This window comes from Dunckerocampus dactyliophorus, chromosome 10 (genome assembly GCF_027744805.1).
Source record: "Dunckerocampus dactyliophorus isolate RoL2022-P2 chromosome 10, RoL_Ddac_1.1, whole genome shotgun sequence".
Classification (NCBI taxonomy): Eukaryota; Metazoa; Chordata; class Actinopteri; order Syngnathiformes; family Syngnathidae; genus Dunckerocampus; species Dunckerocampus dactyliophorus.
The window spans coordinates 5,012,964-5,038,401 of NC_072828.1; the positions used below are offsets into that span (position 1 = coordinate 5,012,964).

General features: G+C 40.5%; 2 protein-coding genes across 3 annotated transcripts; both read right to left on the minus strand.

Moving 5' to 3' along the window:
- Positions 1 to 619: 619 nt before the first annotated feature.
- On the minus strand, positions 620 to 13,368 carry tmem45a (transmembrane protein 45a). Its single transcript, XM_054790048.1, has 6 exons — positions 13,204 to 13,368; positions 6,313 to 6,517; positions 6,031 to 6,243; positions 4,514 to 4,698; positions 4,300 to 4,442; positions 620 to 1,262 (listed from the first exon to the last, which is right to left on the minus strand). The coding sequence occupies exons 2-6, from the start codon at positions 6,506 to 6,508 to the stop codon at positions 1,166 to 1,168; spliced, it is 834 nt and encodes a 277-aa protein (XP_054646023.1). The 5' UTR covers positions 6,509 to 6,517; positions 13,204 to 13,368; the 3' UTR covers positions 620 to 1,165.
- A 356-nt stretch (positions 13,369 to 13,724) lies between these two features.
- Positions 13,725 to 20,765, minus strand: lnp1 (leukemia NUP98 fusion partner 1). Of its 2 annotated transcripts, none has more exons than XM_054790833.1 (4): positions 20,320 to 20,764; positions 18,263 to 18,508; positions 16,681 to 16,779; positions 13,725 to 15,645 (listed from the first exon to the last, which is right to left on the minus strand). In XM_054790833.1, exons 1-4 carry the CDS (start codon positions 20,503 to 20,505, stop codon positions 15,487 to 15,489), a joined length of 690 nt encoding a protein of 229 aa, XP_054646808.1. In that variant the 5' UTR covers positions 20,506 to 20,764; the 3' UTR covers positions 13,725 to 15,486. The 2 variants fall into 2 exon arrangements, 1 of the variants encoding a protein (XP_054646808.1); XR_008572777.1 differs by having other exon boundaries at positions 15,497 to 15,645; positions 15,722 to 16,779; positions 20,320 to 20,765.
- Positions 20,766 to 25,438: the final 4,673 nt, after the last annotated feature.

The window sequence follows — 25,438 nt, forward strand, 5'->3', positions numbered from 1 at the left end:
CGTGGGAGGTGAGTTGTGTTGGCACTCGGCAGTCGTGGAACTGCAGTCTTGCGTCATGTAAGGGTAAATGTGGAAATCAACAAATATGTTTCAACTTTTATTATATTATAGTTTTAAGTGTATTATTATTGTCATCTAAATATATCTTTATATTATTTTAATTAAAAGATACATTAAACAATGAAAAGTCTGCATGTCTCAACAATTACTGATCGTTTGTTCACTTCCAGTGTTTAAATATTAGCATTTTCTAATAGGGCGAGAAAGCACAAGTAATAGATACAACATAGGAGTAAATACGGACAGAAATATTGTATAATAAATGAATGAATACAAAATATATGATAAACAATGACTTGACAGATAAATATCAGACAGTACTTCCTCTCTGTGTACCTTGTAAACACTAGTGTTGTCGGTGATAAAGTCTTATTTTTTAGTATTATTACAATCTATATTAAATATAGAAGAATAAGACAGTCAACAATAAAAAAGCAAGTCCAAATATAGTATATTTGGACTTGCATTTTTATTCTTGTTTTTGTTGTTTTCTTTTTTGATTGTGTTTTTAAAATGTACCAAGGGCCAATAAAAAACAACCCCATTTGAACAGAATAGCAACATATTTATCTTTATTGGCGCTATCAATGTAACAAAACAACTTGAGCTGCTGGTAAAGTGCATGTGACTAATAAATCCAACATCCAGCAGGGGGCGTCAATCATCCGAACACTTTGTAGACACATTAATTGTTCTTTTCTGTGAGACAAATACAAGCACGAAGCGTCGTAAACAATACAGACAAATACTCAAGTCATCCGTCAAAGACGATCGAAGCACTTGATATAAAAATTGGTCCAATTTGGCACGGCAGTTGTAATTTATGTCACCACAAGGTGGTGCCATTGGACCTCGCCTTTAGAAGGATGAACCTCCAAAAAATACTGTATGTGCTAGTAGCTAGCGGACAATTAACAAAGTATTAGTAAGTAGGGATGGACCCTGAGAGTACAGGCTAAAGGCAGCTGATGAGGTAGAGACACACTTTTAAATTATCCCTTTTCTTCCCTGTTTTCATGGGGAGGGGGGTGCACCTCACCGACACACGCCGCCCATACAGCCGAAACCCCTGGATGGAAAAGACGTAGCCAAACAAGCATCCGCTTCATAATGCCTCGTCTTCCGACTCGCCCTCCTTGTCCCGGCGCTTCAGCAGCCCCATTTCCACCGGCGGCGTGTTCTTTAATCTGGAGCGAACCATGCTGCAAAAGACAAAGAATCGCTGTAAGGAAAGGACCCCTGTTTGTTTGTCGCATCACACAACCTTCTCTCTGTTCACACACACACACGCTCGATAATTAATACACACAATGTAAATAAACACTTGTCTGTCCATTCATGCAAACACACAATGTAAACATCTGTCTGTCCATTCACACACACACCTTGTGTAAATTTAAACGCCTGTCTGTCCCTTCACATACTTGTACTGTACAATGTAAACATGTGTCTGTCCCTTCATGTCCACGTACTGTATCATGTAAACATCTGTCTGTCCCTTCACATGCATGTATCATGTAAACATGCGTCTGTCCCTTTACGTACATCCATCCATTTTCTATGCCGCTTATCCTCATTAGGGTCGCGGGGGTACATATACACATATAGACAAACAAGCATTCACACTCACATTCATACCTATGGACAATTTAGAGTCTCCAATTAACCTAACATGCATGTTTTTGGAATGTGGGAGGAAACCGGAGTACCCGGAGAAAAACCCCACACGCACGGGGAGAACATGCAAACTCCACACAGAGATGCCCAACGGAGATTCGAACCCACGTCTTTCCGATCTCCTGACTGTGTGGCCAACATGCTAACCACTCGGCCACTGTGTATGTATCATGTAAACATCTGTTTGTCCCTTAACATTCATGTTTAATGTAGGACTGTTAAAAATAGCGTGTTAATGGCGGTAACTCATTTATTTCATTAATTAAGTCAAAAAATGTTTGCGTCATTAACCACGGCAAGTTCTGTGTTATGACGACATGATGACAGACGGCGGCACAGTGTAGGGTCACACACAGGGTCACACGCTCTTTTATAACTTTATTCTGACCTGAACACATCAACAGCAGTGCATTTCCAACACCATATAGTGTATGTACGGTATCTCCAACTCCAAACACGCCTCTAGTCCATTCGTCATTGCAATGACACTTCCTCATTGTCACTAGACAGACCATGAGATGCATTCACAACCACTGCGAACAACAACAACAGCTTTTTTATGTACGTATAATGCAGAAGTACAATTTGCTGCATTTAAGTGTGCCGGAAATCCCACAAAATTCACTCAAAACATGTGAATTCAACTTAAATGACGTGGTGTCTTTGAATGCAACCCCTCATTGGTCATAATAACACCGTTAAAGTCTTATTCAAATATTCTGCTATTAAAGAAACCCATGTTACGTAAATAGATTTTCAGACACGTGTGCCATCTCTTAACTTGAATCAAATTTTCAGTTAATTTGGCGCTGTTAATACATACAAATATATACAGTGTTAATCCTTCCCTGTCATTTCTCTTTCTTTCAATAAAATACAGTAAAAATGCGCATATTTCAGGCATAGTGTGACATGGTGATTATGGTTGATAATCGATATAATTGACAAAATTTTTTCATTAATCATGTGGCATAATAATGCGAGTACGAGGCCGCACGGCGGTCTAGTGGGTTAGGATGTTGGCCACACAGTCACAGTCAGGAGATCGGGAAGACCTGGGTTCGAATCTCCGTTGGGCATTTCTCTCCGGGTACGCCAGTTTCCTCCCACATTCCAAAAACATGCATGTTAGATTAAATGGAAACTCTAAATTGTCCATAGGTATGAATGTGAGTGTGAATGCTTGTTTGTCTATATGTGCCCTGCCATTGGCTGGCCACCAGTCCAGGGTGTACCCCGCCTGTCGCTCAAAGTCAGCTGGGATAGGCTCCAGCATACCCCCGCGACCCTAATGAGGAGAAGCGGCATAGAAAATGGATGGATGGGAGTATAAAGTCTCTGTAATCTTGAATAAATAACGAACATTGAGGATTATTCCTTAACAGGAAGACTTAACGAACGACACTGTGAGCGCACCATTTTGCGCTGATTTGTTTACATTTACTTTGCCGTCCAAACGCTGTCACGTTCAGTGCGCTGTGTCGCTGCCCCTCTCTGCTTTGTGTTGCAGCGCACCGCTCCTGCCACCCATGAACTAATTGACGCACCTGCACCCCATCTGGTGCTGGTGCTGTACCCCTGCTAAGTGTTTTTTCCAGCAGTGTGCGTACCTTCCTGAGTTAGCCTCGCCTGCTTGGTTCTCAGCAGCGCTTTTGAGTTTTGTCTTTTGTTATTTTCTCTGCCGTGTTTTTGGTAGCTCCCTTTGTTTGTGCCTTTTTCCCCGTGAGCATTCCGGGTGGTTTTGTGTTGGACTTTTACCTTGCCTTTTGCTTTGTATCTTTTTTGCTGCTCCACCTGTGTGTGTGTAATAAATAGTGTTACACCTCCTCGGCTCACGCATCTTGGGGTCCCAGTCCCAGCATTCGCCGAAAGCCTACTAAACGCATCATTGAGCATTGACTGTCGGGATAAAGGCTCCGCTGCACCTCCAGCGGTAGTTTTTTTCCCACTTGGGAAAACTGGACAGGATGGTTGTGTTTGAGGTGTGCATACAAGTTGGTCAAACTTTCCAACAAATGTGACATATCGGTTCGTCAGTGTTCTTGCGCTCACCTTGTTCATTTAGTTTGAAACTGACATATTCTCACCCTGGAGCTGTGCATTGGCCTTAGAAACCATCGCTTTAGTGCTTTCATTCATGTTAGCGTACAGTATGCTTGCTCACAAGGCTAACTTGCTCCTAGCACTCACGAGTAGCCCCGCCTCCACGTACAGGGACAAAGAGGCTGAATGGATGAGAGGAGGGTTCACTCTCTCCGTTCATTCCAATACAGCACCTGGTACAGCCATAGTTGTGACTTTAGAGCAGGGGTGTCAAACTCGTGCCATGGAGGGCCGAGACACTGCAGGTTTTCTTTCCAGCCGGTCACTAAAGCAGGTGATTTTAATGATCAACACCTTCAGTTTGAGGGAAAGAGCTCATCAATTAAATCAGCTGCTGAAGAAACTGGTTGGAGAGAAAACCTGCAGCGTCTCGGCCCTCCAGGGCACGAGTTTGACACATGTGCTTTAGAGGCTGCAAGCTACAAGAGTGCTCATTATGGGATGAACATAGATTCTCACCAGCTGACAACACAGTAGAGTCCGCCCACAATGAACATGGCGATGGCGAGGTGCCAGGAGTAGCACATAGTGATGAACATCACGTTGCTGTGGTCCTTGGGGTCCCACTGGAAACCACTGGGGGGGTACAGCACAAAGCCAATCTGAGGGAAGAAAATGGAGTCAGGCGTTGCTTAGCAATGAAACGCAGCTCCGACGGCGCGCTGGGACGTACCTGCCAGAACCAGCTACCCTGCAGCAGCGTCAGGGCGCAGCGCAGCAACTCCAGGACGATGTTGCCTCTGTGGAAGACCTCCAGGAAGGAGACCACCGCCCCGCCAAAAATGGCATAGAGCAGGAGCATATGCAAGTGGACGTCCAGCATTGTTCTGCCGTGGAGGTGGTAGAGGAAGAGAAACCCTGTGGAAAAAAACACCAGGTTTTCCATTTGCAGGACTGGAATTCAAGTATTTTCTGCAGGTCTATGCCAAAACTACCCTCAAGTGGCTTCCTCTTTTCCCTGAATATGTCCAATTTTTGGGACCTGAAATAAGCATCCAGGCAGGATTTCAATGGAGTCAGCATGCATTTATACGATTCACTTTGACTTGTGGTTCTCTTTAAGTCCCGCCTCCTTGCACATACTGTAGAGCAGTGATCCCCAACCCCCGGTACCGGGCCGCACAGAAATAAAAAATTATTTACATGATGTTTTATTTTGAAAAGTGGCTAGATTGTGTCTGTTACATCCGTCTCACTTGACGCATGTCCATTGTGCGTGTGCTAACTTTGTCTTGCCACACAGATAGACTACTACTGTATTTTTACCATTTTTCTTTCACCTCATATTTGGTGTCAAATGCTGATACTATGTGGGAATGCATAAAGGTAAGTTTTGATGACTTATTGAGTGCTAATGTGGACACTTGTCTCAAGTTAATTCATGCTAGCACACTGCCTTTTACCTGTGGAAATCTCTCTGGAAAAACTCCAGAGATAAGATAAATTAGATCGCTATAATGTACTGTATGAAACACATATACCGTAAATGAACTCACTTAATTGTTCATATAACGCACACAAATAATAAACAACTTTCTCCTTACTTCATGTCTAAACGCTGTCAATGAAGCGCTGCGCTGGTCATGGGATGATGCAGACTGGGTGGGTCGAAAATTAAATTAAAATTTTAAAATAAATATTTTGAAAATGTATTTTCAAAAAAATATATTTTCAATTCATCGGCCGATTAGAGAATAATCAGGGATCAGACAAAAATTGGCCAAATAAGTTAACACTTACTTGTCACTAATAAAATGCAGGTAATATTTTTATTTTAGAAATGAATGATAGGGCCTGACCAGTTACTGGGCCTGTTCTGGTACTGCAAAAACTTGTAAAATGTTGTTGAAATGTGAACTGAAATCCCTCGTCATTCATTGAATGATGTTCTATGTGTTTTCAGGGCCCTCTAATGGCCCCATCAGGTATTGCAAATTGCCAACACGCACTTCATAGTGTCTTTTTGGACAAAAATACGGCATACATCTTTTAAGGTTGCATCGCCGGCATGTACTGAATTTCAATTACATCTCTTACCCCAAAAAATCCATATCAGTCAAACCCTAAGTGACCGTACGCCAAAGTATAAGTTGCATCAGTCAAAAAAATGCATCATAAAGAGGAAAACAACAAATGTAGTGTAAGTGGCCCTGACCAGACCATCAGAGATAACTATGTTCCTGGTCTTACCCTCATTAAAGAAGGCAAGCGCCATCATGAGCCTATCGAGTGCGAGGGGCGTGGCCTCCGTGGTGTGGACAAGCAGGGACACGGCTCCAGCCAGGCCAAAGAAGAGATACATGGTGGCGTGCTGCCAGTTCATCAGATCTTTCCAGTGGTTCTCTGCAAAATCGTACAGCTTGAGGCACGGCCCATCCGCCAGGAACTGCTCCGCTAGCATCCCTTCACAATAAAAGACATCATTACAGGTCATCATAGAGCTGTTGCTGTCGCGGCGGCATCAAGTCTCACCAGCTAACGAGAAAAAGAGGATGATGGTGCTTTCCACGACTTCCAGGTGCCGCTGGGACACTCGGCTTGTGAGCCGCGTGGAGCCGATGTTCTTGTTCTTACGAGTGGCGTGCCACAGCGAGAACTTTGCCGTCCACCAGAGTCCGCCCAGCAGGAAGAAACTTCCAGGTAGCGCATGGCCCTTGAAGCTCCCCATGATGACGACCTATGAATGAAGAGAGGAAACATCTCCATTAGCGCCTGATAGGAAGACCACCATCCTTACAGGTACCACATTTTGAAATATTGCACTGAAAAGAGACATTATTACTATAATACTTTACACAGTGTTCCCTCGCTTATCACGTGGTATAGGTTCACAAAATAGCCCACAATAAGTGAAATTGGTGAAGTAGCCAACTTCATTTTTTTACAATGATTATACATGTATATGTTTATACCGTATATGTTTTGAGGCTGTCCCTCACCCTCCACTTCACTTTTCACTACACTCTTCTCAGGCCGGCATTAACATTTTCTCACATTTCTCTCTTGTTTAAACACTCTCAAAGAAGTTCAAACTTTTGTTTGAATTTTCATGATCAACCTCCAGGTAGGACACAAGAAAGGATTAAGCCGTAGACAGTTGGTAGACAGCTACAAATTCCTGGGTGTTCACCTTAACAACAAACTGGACTGGTCCGTCAACACCCACGCCCTCTACAAGAAGGGCCAGAGTCGCCTCCACCTGCTGAGGAGACTGAGGTCCTTTGGTGTGTGCAGGACTCTTTTACGGACCTTCTATGACTCTGTGGTGGCCTCAGCCATCTTCTATGCTGTGGGCTGCTGGAGATGGGGCAGCACGGAAAGAGACAGGAGCAGGATCAATAGGCTGATCAGGAGAGCGAGCTCTGTCCTGGACGGTCCTCTGGACTCCGTGGAGGAAGTGGGGGAGAGAAGGATGTTGGCTAAGCTGACATCCATCATGGACAACACCTCTCACCCCCTACATGACACTGTGGGTTCCCTTAGCAGCTCCTTCAGCAGCAGACTGTTACACCCACGGTGTAAGAAGGAGAGGTTCCGCAGGTCCTTCATACCGACCGCTGTCAGGCTCTACAACACCTGCACCACCTGAACCATGTTGTAGTCACTATGCATTCTTTACACTGTATTCTTTACTTGCGTATCTTGCTTGCTGCTGTAACAAGTGAATTTCCCCGCTGTGGGATAAATAAAGTACAATACAATACAAAGTCACTCACGCGTATTTTTCGTCCTGGCGCCGTTCCGCTGTGCTATAGCATTTTTGTATCCTTGTTAAACATATTGCTGCAGTCCTTCGAACCCAAAATTCATTTTCGAGCTAGCACGCATGCAAGCTATCGATGACACAGGAGACACGCAAAGCGGCACAAAAGAGATTGATTGACAATGGTCTAAGCCAATCAGGATGCAGAAAACAATAGGCGATGCAGACAGACGAGGGAAGAGAGAAACTCAACTTCCTGAAATGCAATTTTTCTTAAAGGGCCAGGCTTGGCCTGTAACAGCGTTCATACGCTGTAATTGAAAAATAAGAAACACTAAAAAAAATTCTGTGAAACAGCCAATCCGAGAAAGGTGAACCGCAAAAGAGCGAGGGAGCACTGTACTCAGTGCTTCCCATGCATTCATTTGTAATTTACATTTCCAATGTATTTATGGCAGCCCACCGCAAATAGATTGGGTGTATGACAACGAGCCTTGACGAGATTTTAACATAACTTTTAAGAAAAGTAGAATGAAAAAAATACATTAAAAAATACATGACAATATATTGCAATGTACTCATTTCATTTCTACTACGTTACATTGCATTGCTTCTCACGAGGCTCCACTCTTCTGCACTCTGTGTGTATGCTACCGGCCCCACCTCCACCCTCCGAGATTACGAGACTGTATGACTGACAAAAGGGCACACTCTGTCATAGAACAACGGCATGACAGTTGTTGTATGAAACACACGCGCCAAGGTGCTGAATCCAATGCACAGGGTGAAACCTCTTCCTGCCTGTTTGGCGGCAGGAGAAGAGGAAAACAGTCCCACATGCACATGGCAATACATTGAGTTCAAGTTCAAGTTCAGTTTCATTGTGTGATTCACTAATTATTATTGTCCCAGGCCTAGTTCCCTTGAGACTTTTCTTTCTGAACGAGGAATCTTGCAAGATCTTGTGAGACGAGATCTTGTGAGACGAGATCTTGTGAAACCCCTATTAATTAATACAAATACAATACAAAATACAAATTTAATACAAAGTATTTTATATTGTCATATATTTCATATTGTAATATTCATGCTAATAATAATAATAATAATATTGATGATACATACTGTATTGTTATTGTAATTACTTTGTATGTACTTTTTTTTATTTACTTATTGTTGTTTGTTTTTGCTTTTAAAATTATTAGTTTTGTATTGTATGTCTTCTATTTCTAGTTCCAAAACGTGTTGTAAAGCTGGGATTGGGTTTGAGTTGGAGTTGCTTTTTGTTCCTTTAATTAATGAAAAATAACACCTCATTTTTAGAGACAATTTAAAAAAATTAAAAAACAATTTCTTTTTTATTTCGCTCAAATTGGCACAGGTGCAAATTCTACATGACGAATATGCAGGGATTGACTGGATTGCACAAAATTCAACACTCAATTCAACCCCACACCAGCAAGGCTGCTCTTCATCCAGCTGGCAAGCATGCTCAGATGGTTGATACAAGTATTAGCAGGCTTTCATTGGCTTCATTGTGTTTCCACTGTGCATGCAGGCAGGAGGAGGACGTGTGGGAGTGGCCGCAATTGACTTAAACACAGCAATCAGAAAATCATGAGTGCACAGAAGCAGGAAGACGCTTCACTTCACTGTGAAGTTGCTTCACTGTGTGAACATTGGTGACTGCTTTATGATATAATAGTGATGATGTGCTTCATAATGAAATAGAACAGTGAGGATTAGTCAACATTTAAACTGCACCAGTGGGTGTCAGTGAAAGAAAAATGGTCAACAGTAGGTAGGTGCTCACATCAAAGCAAGCTTCAAAGCCCGCTATGGCTCTATTTTTACGTTATCAAGATTAAAAACAAAGGTCTGCAAACACACCAAATGGCACATGAACATAGTCTGCCCGGCAACAAAGGTCACCTTTGTTAAAGGAGGATGTTCAAACACAAGTAGATGCTCGCTCTTTTTTTGCATCCTCTTCAGGATGAGCACAAACACTCTGGTCGCCACGGCAACCAGACAATCATCTCCCATCCGTTGAGGCAGGACATAAAAGTGTAAATTAAATGTATTGCTCATTAATTGTAATAGGGTAAGGGGTAATAGTAATTACGGGTGTACAAAGTGTGACACTGGGGCCATTTACGGCCTGCTGCTTTCATTTTTTTTATTGGCCTTTCGCATATTTGGAAAATTTAATAATCATTATTTTTTATTATGTAATATTACTTAATATGTCTAATTATTTTAATTCATGAGTATAAATACAATTAAGATTCATGTAATGTGTTAATGGTATGATACATTAATATACATAAATAAAAGTAAGATTAATTAATTATGAATGATAATATTAAATTAACATTGATACAATAAAGATAATATTATTTATTTAGTTATTATTTGATTATAATCTATTTCAATATTTGCGATTGAATTGATGCTGTATGTTATTGTATGGTCCACTAATTTGTCAGCTATTATAACATGCAGCTAACATGCTTTATTCAGTTAGCTTTGCATACAGTGTATAGCTTGCATATTCTGAAAATGTAACAATCATTTAATTTAAAAAAAAGTTTAATATTACTATTTAATATTCATATTAATTTTGTATCAATATAAATAAATATAACTTATATTAATAATAACCTAAATAAATGAAAATAACATAAATATTAATAAACTTAGATTCATATGAATGAAATTAATGAAATATTAAATTTACATTCATGTAAATACATATAAATAAAATTAATGTCAATATTAATGTCATGTCCTGTGTCTGTCACTCTGCTGGTCACCAGCCAATCGCAGGGCACATATAAACAAACAATCATTCACACCTATGGACAATTTAGAGTCTCCAATTAACCTAACATGCATGTTTTTGGGATGTGGGAGGAAACCGGAGCACCCGGACAAAAACCGGCGCACGCACGGGGAGAACATGCAAACTCCACACTGAAATGCCCAACAGAGATTCAAACCCAGATCTTCTCCTGACTGTGTGGCCATACAAACCACATGGCCACATACTGTATAAGGTGTTTTATCCAGTTAGTTCATTTATAGCTTGCATATCCTGAAAATGTAACATCAAAGTAACATTAATATTTAATATTAATTTAAATAATTCTCAATACAATTAATATCAGAATTATATATTTATATAAATGACTGTATATAAATATAAAATATGTAACATATATTGCATATGAATATAAAATATAATTATAAAATATAAATACAATTAATATTAATGTTTTATTTAGCTATTTTATCATTAAGAATTGAGGCCACACGGTGGTTGGGCACAATACTCCGTTGGGCATTTCTGTGGGAGTCCTCCAGTCTCCTCCCACATTCCAAAAACATGCATGTTAGGTTAATTGGAGACTCTAAATTGTCCATAGGTATGAATGTGAGTGTGAATGCTTGTTTGTCTATATGTGCCCTGCCATTGGCTGGTCACCAGTCCAGGGTGTACCCCGCCTGTAGCCCAAAGTCAGCTGGGATAGGCTCCAACATGCCCCCGCGACCCTAATGAGGAGCAGCAGAGAAAACGGATGGATCATTTAGCATTGAATTATTTAAATGAGTTATTTTTATTATTATCATTATTATTATTATCATCATTATTATTATTATTATTATCATCATCATTAGATGTTACACTAATTACAAAACACAAAGTTAAAATATTTTATTTAGTTAGCTTAGCATATACTCCTGATCAAAATGTTAAGACCAGTTGAAAAATTGCTAGAATTTTCATTTTGCACATTTGGATCTTAATGAGGTTTTAAGTAGAGCAATATCAGCTGACCAAAAGTTAAAGACCATTGCTCCAAAAATAACAAAAAACTCTCCAAACCAGAACAAAAAATGTTCTCAGTAGGACTCAGTAATGAGTAGCTCCACCGTTCTTGTTAATCACTTCAAAAATTGCTTTGGGCATGCTTGATGCGAGTGTTTCCAGGAGGCTAATGCTCCAGTGGGAACATTGCCGAAGGGAACATGCAGGATGGTCCAAAAGAGTGATGTTATTCTCCCTGAAGAAGTCCTTGGTCAAGCCAGCATTGTGAACTGCAGCGTTGTCCTGTTGAAAAAGCCAGCTGTTACCACACAGACGAGGGCCCTCAGTCATGAGGGGTGCCCGCTGCAACATCTGCAGGTAAGCGGCCACCGTTTGACGACCCTGCACCACCTAAAGCTCCAGTGTTCCACTGAATGAAAAAGCACCCCAGATCATGATGGACCCCCCTCCACTGTGCCGGGTAGAAAACATCTCAGGTGGGATCTCCTTGTCATGCCAGTAACGTTGGAAGCCATCTGGACCGTCAAGGTTACATTTTTTCTCATCAGAGAATAAAACTTTTTTCCACCTTTCAATGTCCCATGTTTGATGCTCCCTGGCAAAGTCTAAACGGGCAGTTTTGTGGCGTTGAAGGAGACGAGGTCTTTGAATTCCTTTTTTGTTTTTTAAACCCTTTTCCCGCAGATGCCGTATGATGGTTATTGCGCTGCAGTCGGCACCAGTAAGGGCCTTAATGTGGGTGGAAGACCACCCTGTGTCTTGATGGACAGCCAATTGGATCCTCCGGCTCAGTGCAGGTGTGATGGGTTTTTTTTTTGGGTGTACCACTTGACTTTTTTATTCCATAATGCTCAGGATCTTTTAAAAAATGTAGAATGACTAATTTACTGCACCCAACCTCAGCAGCAATGGCACGCTGGGAGAAGCCTTGCTTATGCAGCTCCACAATCCAACCACGTTGAAAAAGAGAAAGCTTCTTAGCTTTACCATCAGGAGGGCATGACAGTGTGAATTCCTGACAGAAAATGAACACTTTGAGCAGATTTTGGCTTTTATAGCCTGTGGTCTTAAACTTTTGATCAGCTGATGAACAGTCTAGTTCAGCTGAATTGTTATTTTCAATCAATAACTTTTTGAAAATGCTTTTTGAAATTGTCTCACTCCCCCTTCTTATTTTTGTATATTGTAGCTCTACTAGCTACTTACATTAAAACCTCATTAAGATCCAAACTGGCAAAATGCAAATTTTAGCAATTTTTCAACTGGTCTCAAGATTTTGATCAGGAGTGTATTGATCTACCCTGGATTGCTTGTGTTGTCTCTCATGAAGAACATTGTAACTTAACTACCAATTACCACCATGAAATGAAATGCCAGTTCAACCACTGCAATGTAAACGTGTTTTTACACACGCGTGCATCTTTTAAAATCATGCAAATGACTACTTTCGGTGCATTGTGATATACTTGAACGCTTAGGTTTATTCTTATGACGTCACTGCATCCTTTTTTTTTAGAGGTCTAAATATGCTTTTAACGACTTTTGTTGCATTGTCAGACATAGAGTACATCACCAGTAAAGCTAACGGGAAGACACACACGCACACAAGGCCACACATGATTTAAAATGCTTCTGCTACATGTTTTGTAAGTGGAGTTATTGTCTAAATACGACTAAAAGTTGTTAGTTCGCTGCGGTATGTGCAATTTGTACCAATAGCTGAGCAGAATGTTAAAGCACAAAGTATAAAGGTGTTTCTTTACTAGCAAACCGTTGTAAAAACACACACTTTAAATACTTTTTCAAAAAGACGGGGCCTCTTACTTACCCAAGTACAATACTTTGTGGAGATTTAAAAAACTTAAAGTCAAGCAAGAAAATCAGAGCATCTTGATTGTTTCATCACATAAATAAAGGTTAAAAAGGTAGTTTATCCTGTGACGTAAACAAGTCTGTCTCCTTCTCGGCTCCAAACCGTTTTTCTCCCCCCATTTTTCCCCTCATCTCTTCACGGGTCGGCTAGAAGCCACCCCATTGGTTAAATCTGTCGGCTGACGTCATCTTACCCGCCTCTATTGGCTGAAGCCCACGTCAATCTCAGGTGTCCACGTGTGCACACTTTCACTCCGCCTGGAGAGCACGCTTATGGAGGAAAAAAACGATAGCTGTGGTACAACCGAGTCGAACCGAGATGAACCGAGTAGGGACGAGCCAAGTATCACGTACACAACAACAGGAAAAATCTCTTCTCTTCCTTTAGTTGGATTAGTGTGAAAGAGAGCTATCCATTTTGTAGTGCTCAAAAAAGAGATGGAGGCGACGTCTACTTTAAAATGAATGGAGGAACCCTTTTTACTAATCCAATGGTATTTATTTTTCAAAAATATAAATGACATATACATAACACAAGTGAATTAATATTTTGTATGAGATACTAAATGAATTATTATACAAACATAACCCAGTTTGTTGGGTACACCTACCAACATATTAGCATATCAGTGGGCATGGACAAATTGACGTTACACGTGGGACGTTGTTTCTTCCACAGCCACTGCTCCATGCACTGAAAAAAGTTGGAATTATCATCATTGTGATCATAGATTTAGGTTGGGTTGCACACTTGAAAGAATGTAAAATTACAGTACAGGTACAGTCACGTGCAATAAGCACACTTTCTTGCATTATGTGAAACAACAACATAACCAAAGAAACGGGAGGATAACTGCTTGAGTGAATTGTATCACATATAAAGTACATAACTTCATGCATTCATGTCTTCACTTCAACATTCAACATAACCTCAGTCCGAAGAAAAAAAACAGCCCAAATAATAATCCAAAATGTACATTTATGAGAAGAAAGTCGAAAATTTACAAGAAAAAAAGCCATAATATTAGGAGAATAAAGACGTAAATTGAGGAGAAGAAAAGTAATACATTTACTAGAATAAAATCATAAGACTACGTGTCATCGTGTCATACGTGTCAGAGGGCAAATAGACCAGAGCTCTTCAGGAAGGAAGGGAACTTCAGGCAAGCTTTTATTTATAACGTGCCAGCAATGCAATGCCTGCAACAAAGTTACAAGTTTTTTCTCGTAAATTTACAACTTTATTCTGGTAAATTTATGACTTTATTCTCAAAATCTCAGATTATTTTAATACTCCGTCATAACAAGCATTGCCTGAAACAGTTATGAGAAGGGGAGGTTTATGTGACCTTTGCCTTGGGCATGTGGAGGGGGCAGGGTAAGGAAGGCGGAAGTGAGAAGGGCTAGACATGCTAATCTGTTTGTGCTCAACTACTCTGTTTTGCTGCCACGTTATAAATAAAAGCTTGCCTGAAGTTTCCTTCCTTCCTGAAGAGCTATGCTCTATTTTCCCTCTAGCACGTATGACACGATGACACATTATATAACGACTGACTTTATTCTTGTAAATCCATCCATCCATCCATTTTCTATACCGCTTCATCCTCATTAGGGTCGCGGGGGCATGCTGGACCCTATCCCAGCTGACTTCGGGCGACAGGCGGGGTACACCCTGGACTGGTCGCCAGCCAATCGTAATATTATAGACAAACAACCATTCACACTCACATTCATACCTATGGACAATTTAGAGTCGCCAATTAACCTCACCTGCATGTTTTTGGGAATGTGGGAGGAAGCCGGAGTGCCCGGAGAAAACCCACGCGCACACGGGGAGAACATGCAAACTCCACACAGGAGAGAATCGAACCCAGGTCTTCCCGATCTCCAGGCTGTTCCTGTATTGGCCAACGTGCTAACCACTAGACCACCGTGTGGCCCCTATTCTTGTAAATTTACGACTTTATTCTTGTAATATTACGAATCTTTTTCTGAAAAGTTACGACTTTGTCTTAAATTTACGACATTATTCTTGTAATATTACGACTTTTTTTCTCATAAATTTATGACTTTATTCGCATAAATTTACCACCTTATGCTCAAGATCTCTTTTTTTTTTTCAATGTGGCCCTAATATTAGTCGTAAAAATGAGAGTGTCATGAAATAACATATATTATATATCAACAAGAGTCCAGGAGGTGGCCCCAAAATAGTGTCGACACCTCCCACATAGTGACATCAGCGATGTCTCCGCAGGGACAGCTGGCGGCGGAACGTGTGCTGCTGCTCCTCCGTGGTGATGGGCTCGTCCGCCGACCTCCTCCTCCCGCTCAAGAGTCTTTGCACCAGGCACGCCGCCGCCGCCTCACTGCTGTTGCTGCTGCTGCGTGGTCGACACTGCTCGGACCAAATGCACGGACATAATGAACCGCAGCAGTGAGCGTTGTTTTCATACCAAGACTCATACACTTACATGTGTTCACACCAGGACTCATCGAATCGGATGTGTTCAAACCAGGACTCATCATGCAGGTGAAGGAATGACTCACATGTTTTCATACCAGGACTCATCGTTTCACGTGTTTTCACACCAGGACTCATCATGGAGGTGAAGGAATGACTCACATGTTTTCATACCAGGACTCATCGTTTCACGTGTTTGCACACCAGGACTCATCATGGAGGTGAAGGAATGACTCGCATGTTTTCATAGCAGGACTCATTGTTTCACGTGTTTGCACACCAGGACTCATCATGCAGGTGAAGGAATGACGAACATGTTTTTATACCAGGACTCACCGATTCACATTTTCACACCAGGACTCATCATGCAGGTCAAGAAATGACTACATTTTGTTCAAAGGAGGACTCATCAACTCCCATGTTTTCACACCAGGACTCATCATCAGGTGAAGTAATGACTGCCATATTTTCACACCAGGAATGACTCACATGTATTCATACCAGGACTCGTCATGCATGTTAAGGAAAGACTCACATGTTTTCATACCAGGACTCATCATAGTATAGGTATAGGTATAGGTCTAGAGGAAACATGTAGAGCAGGGGTCACCAACACAGTGCCCACGGGCACCAGGTAGCCCCCCACGTCCACATGAGGCACCCGCAGGCCTGCTTTTCATTCAGGTTTTCAGTTAATAATGTGAGAACACTAGAAAGAAATGCATTCTGAAACATAAAATGTGAGTTGTGGATACCAGCATCTTGAGAATGTTTTGGTAAAACAAGCATATTTGCTTTGTAAAGGTATGAAAATCACTTCTACAAAAATGAGTAGCCCGTGGCCATTTTCATTTTCTAAAATAGCTCTCGCAAGAAAAAACGTTGGTGACCCCTGATGCAGCGGGAGTGACTACATTCAAAGTGATAATCATGCGGTAATAGTAATAATAATAATACTTGTAGTTGTACCTCCTTATGGAACGCGTGTGCACAGTGCAGTTCTTGAACCGCTCCTCCACTTTTGCACATGTTCTCATGGCAGACCACACACACCTTGTCATCATCGTTCTGGAAAAGACCGTCCCAATAACGAATAAATGTCCAGTGTAACAGACGCACGTGTTTACGTTTGCTCATCTGCAATCTATAAACTGCATTTATGGGATTTTGAAGTGGATGCAGAGCACATACACTGCTATGGAGGCCTCAAAGTGGAACATTTCAAAATTCCACCAAAGTTTGCCTAATACGCTATTTCATTCAAATGTTAACATCAACATATTTTGCATTTAGAAAACATCCAAGACTTTTTCTCCAAGAATTCTTTTGCTACCAAAGTTACAGTAAGTTCTTGTGTTTCTTTTACCTTTCACTATTAACACTGTTGAACTTCTTTTTACACTTTTACGGCAGCTGGTACAAAGTGAAACCTGTGAGGCATATCTCAAACTCGCGTTGAAATTAGCTGTTATTTTATTTTTACACTTTACACTACCATTCAATAATGGTAAAATGCCAAATCCTGCCTGAAACCCTACAGTTTCCAAATCTGAATTTATTGGAGCCTGATCCTGTAACCCTAACCTGACCTAGCCCATAAACCTAACCTAATCCCTAACCTTAACCTAGCCACTACCACATAATCCTAACCTGTAACCCTAGTCTGTAATTTAGACCAAAAGGTTTGTCCTCTTCAAAAAAATCTCTTGAACAAAAGATATTTTCAGATTTTTCTTTGGACTCCAGTAATGCGCTGACTTTTTTTGGACTCCGGGTACTCTGTGACCCTTGTTTTGTCCTCTGGGTACGCTCAGACTCTGGGTACTTTCAGACTGTTTTTTGAACTAATCTCTGAATCTTGTTTTGGACTCTGAGTACTCTTGGACTCTGGATACTCAAACTTTTGTTTTGGACTCTAGGTACTCTCAAACTGTATTTTGTGGACTCTGGGTACTCGTAGGGTCTTGCTTTGGACTCTGACTACTCTTGGAATTTTGATTTGGACTCAGGATACTCTTGGACTCTAGGTACTCGGACACTTGCTGTGGACTCTGGGTGCTCTCAGGCTCTATTTTTTGGGCTCTGGGTATTCTCGAACTCTTGCTTTGGACTCTGGGTACTCTCTGAATTTTGTTTTGGACTCTGAGTACTCTTGGACTCTTTTTTGGATTCTGGCTACTTTGGGAATCTTGGACTCTGAGTACTCTCAGAATCTGGGTACTCCTGGACTCTTTTTTTGGACTCTGGTAGGACATATCTTTTGGAATCCTACCAAGTGTGTTATACTCCTCCATTCAAAACCATCCACCAAAGTGGTCGAATCACTTACCTCAACCTAGCCTCTAACCCTAACCTAACCCTAAATCTGAACCCTAACCAAACCCTAATCCTAAAAATAAACACTAACCCCAACCTAATCCTGAACTCCTAACAATAATCAAACCCCAAACCGTAACCTCCAACTTATCCGTCAACCTAACCCTAACCCTAACTCAAACAAGGGTCTTTTTGTCCAACCACAGAGGTTCCACAGTACTTGTCTTGTGCTCACCAGAGATATTGTGCGTTTATCCCGCAGACAGAGTCTCTTCTCAAAGGATTCCGTCAGTTCCGGGATGGTGCAGATGCGGTTCTCCGGGGCGGCCGACTTGGGCCGTCCGTTGCCATCCGAGGAGGCCCTGCGAGCTCTCTGGTGGGGCCTGACCTCACCCTTTTCCTCCCTGCTCTTCAGGTGGCTGGGGGCTGGCGCCATCGTGGCCGCGTGCAGCCGGTTCAGCTTCATGGCGTCTAATTGTGACTGACAAAGAAATCATCGTTTTAGTCAAGCACGACATTACACAACCCCCAAAGAAAGACACCTGTGAAGATCATGGCTTTAAAGGTTTGTTGTGTCTAAATGGAGGTAATATGCTAATATTTTTAAGTAAACATGAAGTTAAAACTTATTAACCCCTTGACTTTGATTATTTACAACAGGGGTGTCAAAAGTGCGGCCCGTGGCTGTTTTTATCAGCCCTTAAATTAACAAGAAATCTTCAAAAAAAGAAGAAAAAAAACAGCAGTGATTTTACAAGAATAAAGTCAAAATATTAAGACAAAAAAATTGTAATCTAACGAGAAAAAAGAGTAATTTTATGAGAATAACGTTGCAATATTCTGAGGTCTTTTTAGTTGCAAAAAGTTGAAATAGTAAAGAAAGGTGTCATTTAAGTCATAATATCATGAGAAACAAACAAAACAATGCTACATTTGTCATTTCTGGAAAAGTATTGCGGAAAAAGTTAGAATATTACAAGAATAAAGTCAAAACATTACGGGAATAAAGTCATAATTTACAAGAAGAAAATGTATAAGAAGAAAGTTGAAATAGTCGGGAATTAAAAAACAACAACAGCAAATATGAGAAAAACAGCAGTAATTTTATGAAAATAATGTCAAAATATGAAATAAATATACTATCAATAATGAATTTTTTTTGGTAATTTTACAAGAATAAACTCATCATATAATGAGGAAAAATGTCATTTTAGTAGCATGGAGTTGAAACATAAAATAAACCAAATTTTTTAAAGTTGTTTTATGAGAAACAAACCAAACAAAATAAAGTAGAAATTTTTGGAAAATTAGGCTGGGAAAAAGTTTTAATATTATAGGAATAAAGTCAAAATATTATGGGAATAAAGTCCGAATATTACGAGAAGAAAAATCAGAGGATTATTTCTGAAGAAACATTTGGAAAAAACAACAGCAAAAATGGGAAAAAAAGAGCAAAGTTGATACCAATAGGAGGCTTTTTCACCTATGTGACAAAGCTGAAATATTTACAACTTCTCAGCATATCTATAGTACATGCGTTGCTTTACAACATATCAAAGTGGCAAAGTTGCATCCTTTCATTTTTCACTATGTGGTCCTCGCTGGAAAATGTTTGGACCTTGACATAGACTCACACATCCTTAGCAGTGGGAGAGTCCCTTGTTGTTCTTCTTTTTTAACTTCCTGCTCTGCATAGTACTTTTTGCGGTGGCTATATCACCCAGTGACCAGTGTAGAACATTACATATCACCACGACGTCTTTGAATGTGTCTTCTGAATGCCTTATATTTGTATTTTGCTTCATTTAGTCATTTTTATACTTGAACATGCTTCATTTAGCCAAAATAAATTGCATATTTTTCGCTAATAATAGGCTGTATTCAACCCCAAAATAGCAATGTTTTATTAAAGTGGTGAGGAATTACTGTAACACATGTTGTTGTATAGTTGTATAGTTTTGCATGTACTGTATAGTGTTTAAGCCTTGTTTTGATACACGCATAGTCCATGTGGTTCAGCTGGGTTGTGTGTTCCATTTATGTTGACTTGTTGGGTTGCCGCATCTGTTTTGATCACCCACTGTTTTAAAGCTAGCTGTTAGTCTTCTATGAATGCGGCTTTCAAATAGCACCGCAGAGCGTTGTTGCGACCTGTAGCAGTTTGACACTTGTCCAGTTTGGAATAAAAGCACATTATTTTTGTACCATTTTAGTCCCAGTTGAAAATGACTGGTTTAGTATTTATTTAGATGAGAGAGCGCACACACAGTCGCAGACGTGATGTTTTCTTACCACGGTGGGAAGTGATGCTCTTCGGTCCACTTTGGTCTGTGCGGGTCTTTTAAAGCTGCGCTTCCTGTCCCGGGACTGTCCGCCTTCCGCCCCGTGACCCCAGTAGCTGCTCATCCACTTGGTGAAGTTGCCGTCGTCGTCGTCATCGTTGTCCATTATGATGGCAGGCAGGAGGCGAAGTGACATGGCGGCGAGGGGATGCTGCTGGGGGGTCTGACCCACTGAGTGACTCTTTGTGCTGCTCCACTCCACAGAGCAAACTAGCGTCAATTAGCTTCTGCTGAGTTATTCCAGGCTGATCCCAAAATATCCTCTCTTGTGCACACCTTTGAATAAGAGGAATTCCTTTTAATCTATTTAACCTGGCAGCTGGTAGAAACGAATGAAGGCGAGCCGGGGGAGGAAGGGACAGTATTTTGGCGCGACTTGGTGATGTGGATGCCTTTTTAGTCTTTCCATTCCAATCACCAGCCTGAGGCAAATCCACTGTGCCCATACTTTCCATGAGCACATCAAAAGCTGTCAATAATTATGGAGTGCAGTCTTTCCCTGTCTGCTCGTTGCCTCGGGCTGCTGTTACAGTATATAGGACAGCACATTTCAGCCAGCATTTTTATGCACTCTATCTCAGGGGTGTCCAAACGAAAATGAAATGAAAAATGAAAGGATGCAACTTTGCCACATTCATATTTTGACAAGATATGCTAGGAAGTTACATATATTATAAAACAAAACTTCCTCTCAGCTTTGTCATATAGGTGAAAAAGTCTATTATAGTCGTCCCTCGCAATATCACGGTTCAATCATGACTCCCTCGCTATATCGCGTTTTTTAATATATAATATTTCAACTCTGTGCTACTAAAATAAAAAAAAATCTCTTTAGAATATGACTTTTTCCTCTTAATATTTTGACTTAATTCTTGTAAAATTACAGCTGTTTTTTTCTGCTGTTGTTTTTTTTCAGCTTTCTTCTTGTAAATGTTCTTCTCATAATTATAACTTTACTCCCCTAACATTTTGACTTTATTACCATCTGACTTTTTCCCCAACCTAATTTCCCATTTTTGGTTTCTCATAATATTAAGGTTTTCTTTTTTACTTGTTTCTGTGACATTTGAATTCAGTGCTTGTAAAATAACATTATTTTTCCTGATAATATTTTGAGTTTATTCTAGTAAATTGCGGCTTTTTTTCTCATTAGAATACAAATTTTTTCTCTTAATAGTTTGACTTTATTCTTGTAAAATTACTACTTTCCATTTCTTCTGAGGTTTTTTTTTTCCCAACAATTTTAACTTTCTTCTTGGACATTTTCCTCTTGTAAATATTCCTTTATTCCTGTAATATTACTTTTCATCAACCTAATTTTCCAAAAATTACAATCTTATTCCTTGTTTTGTATATTATGACATATTATGACAATGAAAAAAAAAATTATATTTCAACTTTGTGTTACTACAATGATGTTATTTTTTCTCATAATATTACATTATTCTGGTAAAATTGACTTTTCTTCGTTTATGACTTTTTTCTGTTAATATTTGTACTTTATTCTTGTAAAATGATTTTCCATTTTTGCTGTTGTCGTTGTTTGTTCTATCTAGTAAGGGTGTCACGATACAAGATACACGAGATTGCGTCTACAAGAACGAGACAAGACAAAATTTTTACTTTACTTTTAAGAAAAGTGCAAAAAACAAATCTAAAAAAATATGACAACATATTGCAATCTACTAATATAATTTGTACTATGTTACACTCCTCTGCGCTCTGTGTGTATGCTAGCGGCCCTGCCGACACCCACCGAGACAAGAGATTGTATGACTGACAAAAAGGATCATTCCTTTCATGCCACTACATGCCAATACTACAGTGGTGTGAAAAAATGTTTGCCCCTTCCTGATTTTTTTTTTTTGCATGTTTCTCACACTTAAATGTTTCAGATCATCAAACTAATTTAAATATTAGTCAATGACAACACAACTGAACACAAAATGCAGTTTTTAAATGAAACTTCTTGTTATTAAGGGAGAAATCTAATCCAAATCTACATGGCCCTGTGTGAAAAAGTGATTGCTCCCTAAACCTAATAAGTGGTTGGGCCACCCTTAGCAGCAACAACTGCAATCAAGCGTTTGTGATAACTTGCAATGAGTCTCTTCCAGCGCTGTGGAGGAATTTTGGCCCACTCATCTTTGCAGAATTGTTGTCATTCAGCCACATTGGAGGGTTTTCCAGCATGAAGCGCCTTTTTAAGGTCATGCCACAGCATCTCAATAGGGTTCAGGTCAGGACTTTGACTAGGACACTCCAAAGTCTTCATTTTGTTTTTCTTCAGCCATTCAGAGGTGGACTTGCTGGTGTGTTTTGGATCATTGTTCTGCTGCAGAACCCAAGTTGGTTTCAGCTTGAGGTCACCAACAGATGACCAGACATTCTCCTTAAGGATTTTTGGTAGACAGAAAAATTCATGGTTCCATTTATCACAGCAAGTCTTCCAGGTTCTGAAGCAGCAAACAGCCCCAGACCATCACACTACCACCACCATATTTGACTGCTGCTATGATGTTCTTTTTCCGAAATGTGGCGTTACCTTTATGCCAGATGTAATGGGACACACACCTACCAAAACGTTTACCTTTTGTCTCGTCATACCACAGGGTATTTTCCCAAAGGTCTTGGGGATCATCAAGATGTTTTCTGGCAAAATTGAGACAAGCCTAATGTTGTTTTTGTTCAGCAAGGGTCTTCGTCTTGGAATTCTGCCATGCAGGCCGTTCTTGCCCAGTGTCTTTCTTATGGTGGAGTCATGAACACTGACCTTAACTGAGGCAAGTGAGGCTTGTGGTTCTTTGGCTGTTGTTGTGGGGTCTTTTGTGACCTCTTAGATGAATAGTCATTTTGGTTGGCCGGCCACTCCTGGGAAGGTTCACCATGGTTCACAAGCCACACGTGCAAGGGTTATTTTGTCTTATCACATGTCGCGGTTTTTGTGTCAAAATCGATTTTTTGCGGCTTTTAAAATCAAGCTACTGTATCAGCATACAATTGATTCTTTTGAAAACAGCAAAGTGCTTTATGGCCAAAAATCATTTTCACTCACCAACCTACGAGTTCCATTAAAAAAACAACAATAAAAGCATTGCAGCTAGTTTGGATACAGCGCCCCCTTGATACAGGCCTGACGAGCATCATCACAGCCACACGTGAACGCGTGAAACCCTCATCGCATGTATTTCCTCCTAACAACGTCACTACAGTTGAGGTTGAAAAAAACGGAGAGCGCTGGTAGGTTTCAGGACAGACGGCCGCGGGCTAAAATTGAGTGGCTCCGGCAAACCGTCCAGACAGACCGGCGCTCGGCTCCGAAATGGGACAGAGAGTAAAACAGAGAGTGTATTTGGCAAAGACTCAAATACACTCCACACACAATGCTAACCTATAATCTGAAGCTAATGACTATTAATTTAAAAAAATCAAATGAAATTAAGACAGCCATAAATTAAAAAGAATCATCCAACACAGACGTCATAGATCTTTAATATGACCGGAACATTCTGCTGTTTTAAAGCGCCTACTGCAAAAAGTATGTCAAAGATCCTCTATACTGGGGGATCTCCAGTGGTCTCAAAGTGGGACTCAAGTTTTTCAAAGGTCATTGAGTCGCGATGAGGGATGCTCTGATCAGGGTTTTATGCTGCCGATTCTGATACCCATCATCCATGAGTGAGATCAGCCGATACCGACACCAATCAGATGGATTAACTGTACATTTTTCAGTTAATTTATGTGCTATTGGCCATGGCCGCCATTAGACAATTCCAAGGGGCCCTGGCAAATAGGTAATGTTCATGAAACAACAACACACAAATAGTGTTTGGAAGACACGACATGATTAGTATAATGACAACAAGAGAGCAAAATTGTTCTGTTAGTACATACCTGATGGACGTAATATCCACTTCCCATCCATCCATCCATCTTCTATGCCGCTTATCCTCGCTAGGGTCGCAGATATGCTGGAGCTTATCCCAGCTGACTTTGGGCGAGAGGCGGGGTACACCCTGGACTGGTCGCCAGTCAATGGCAGGGCACACATAGACAAACAACCATTCACACTCACATTCATACCTATGTACAATTTAGAGTCTCCAATTAACCTAACATGCATGTTTTTGGGATGTGGGAGGAAACCGGAGTACCCGCAGTAAACGCACACACGTACGGGGAGAAAATGCAAACTCCACACAGAGATGCCCAACGGAGATTTGAACCCCGATATTCCCGATCTCCTGATTGTGTGGCCAACATGCTAATTACTAGTACACCGTGCGGCTCATTATCCACTTCCCCATGGGACAAAAACGTGCTCCATTGCTTGTTTGTTGTTTTGGAAACAAAATATCACTGTTGTAAAAAGTCACAGCGATTGTTTTTTGTGATCGGCTTTGAAAGGCATTTATCAGCATGTGCTGATCACGTATTTTTTTTTTACAGAAATCAGCTATAATACTAATCGGTGGCCGATCCATCGGAGCATCACTAGTCACGAGCCAATTTTATTCAAGACAAACCAAGCAAATTGTTTTTTTAAAAACTCGCTTACAGTATGTCATCTTTTTAAAGGTTAATACACATAATTATGTTGAAGGTGAATTTTTTTCCCAATTTATTTCATCCTCTAGAGGCCATGGTCCCCCTTAGCATTTGCCTAAATTGTCTAATGGGCTAGCCGACTATTTTTAATTTAATGCATTTATTATTATCTATTTTTCATTTTATTTAGTCATTTTTATTTTATATTTATTTTGTATTGTTTTTATTGTTAATGTATTTGTAATACTTCAATGTAATTTTTTGACTGGCTGTCTGCAGCCGGCTTTTGGGTTCCAACCCAATAGTTGAGAATCCCTGCTGTATGCCCTAGGTTTGCAAAGTGAGGTACGCGTACTCCCAGCGGTGCGCAAATTGTCATGGGGGTATGTGAATAAAAATTCAAAACAGTATGACTCCACTGGTGTCCCATAGCCTAACACTCAGTGCGTTACAAAGTGACACAGTGTGCTTGAACACCTCATCACGTGAACAGCACCTGCAGGGACTACAGTGCAGACGTA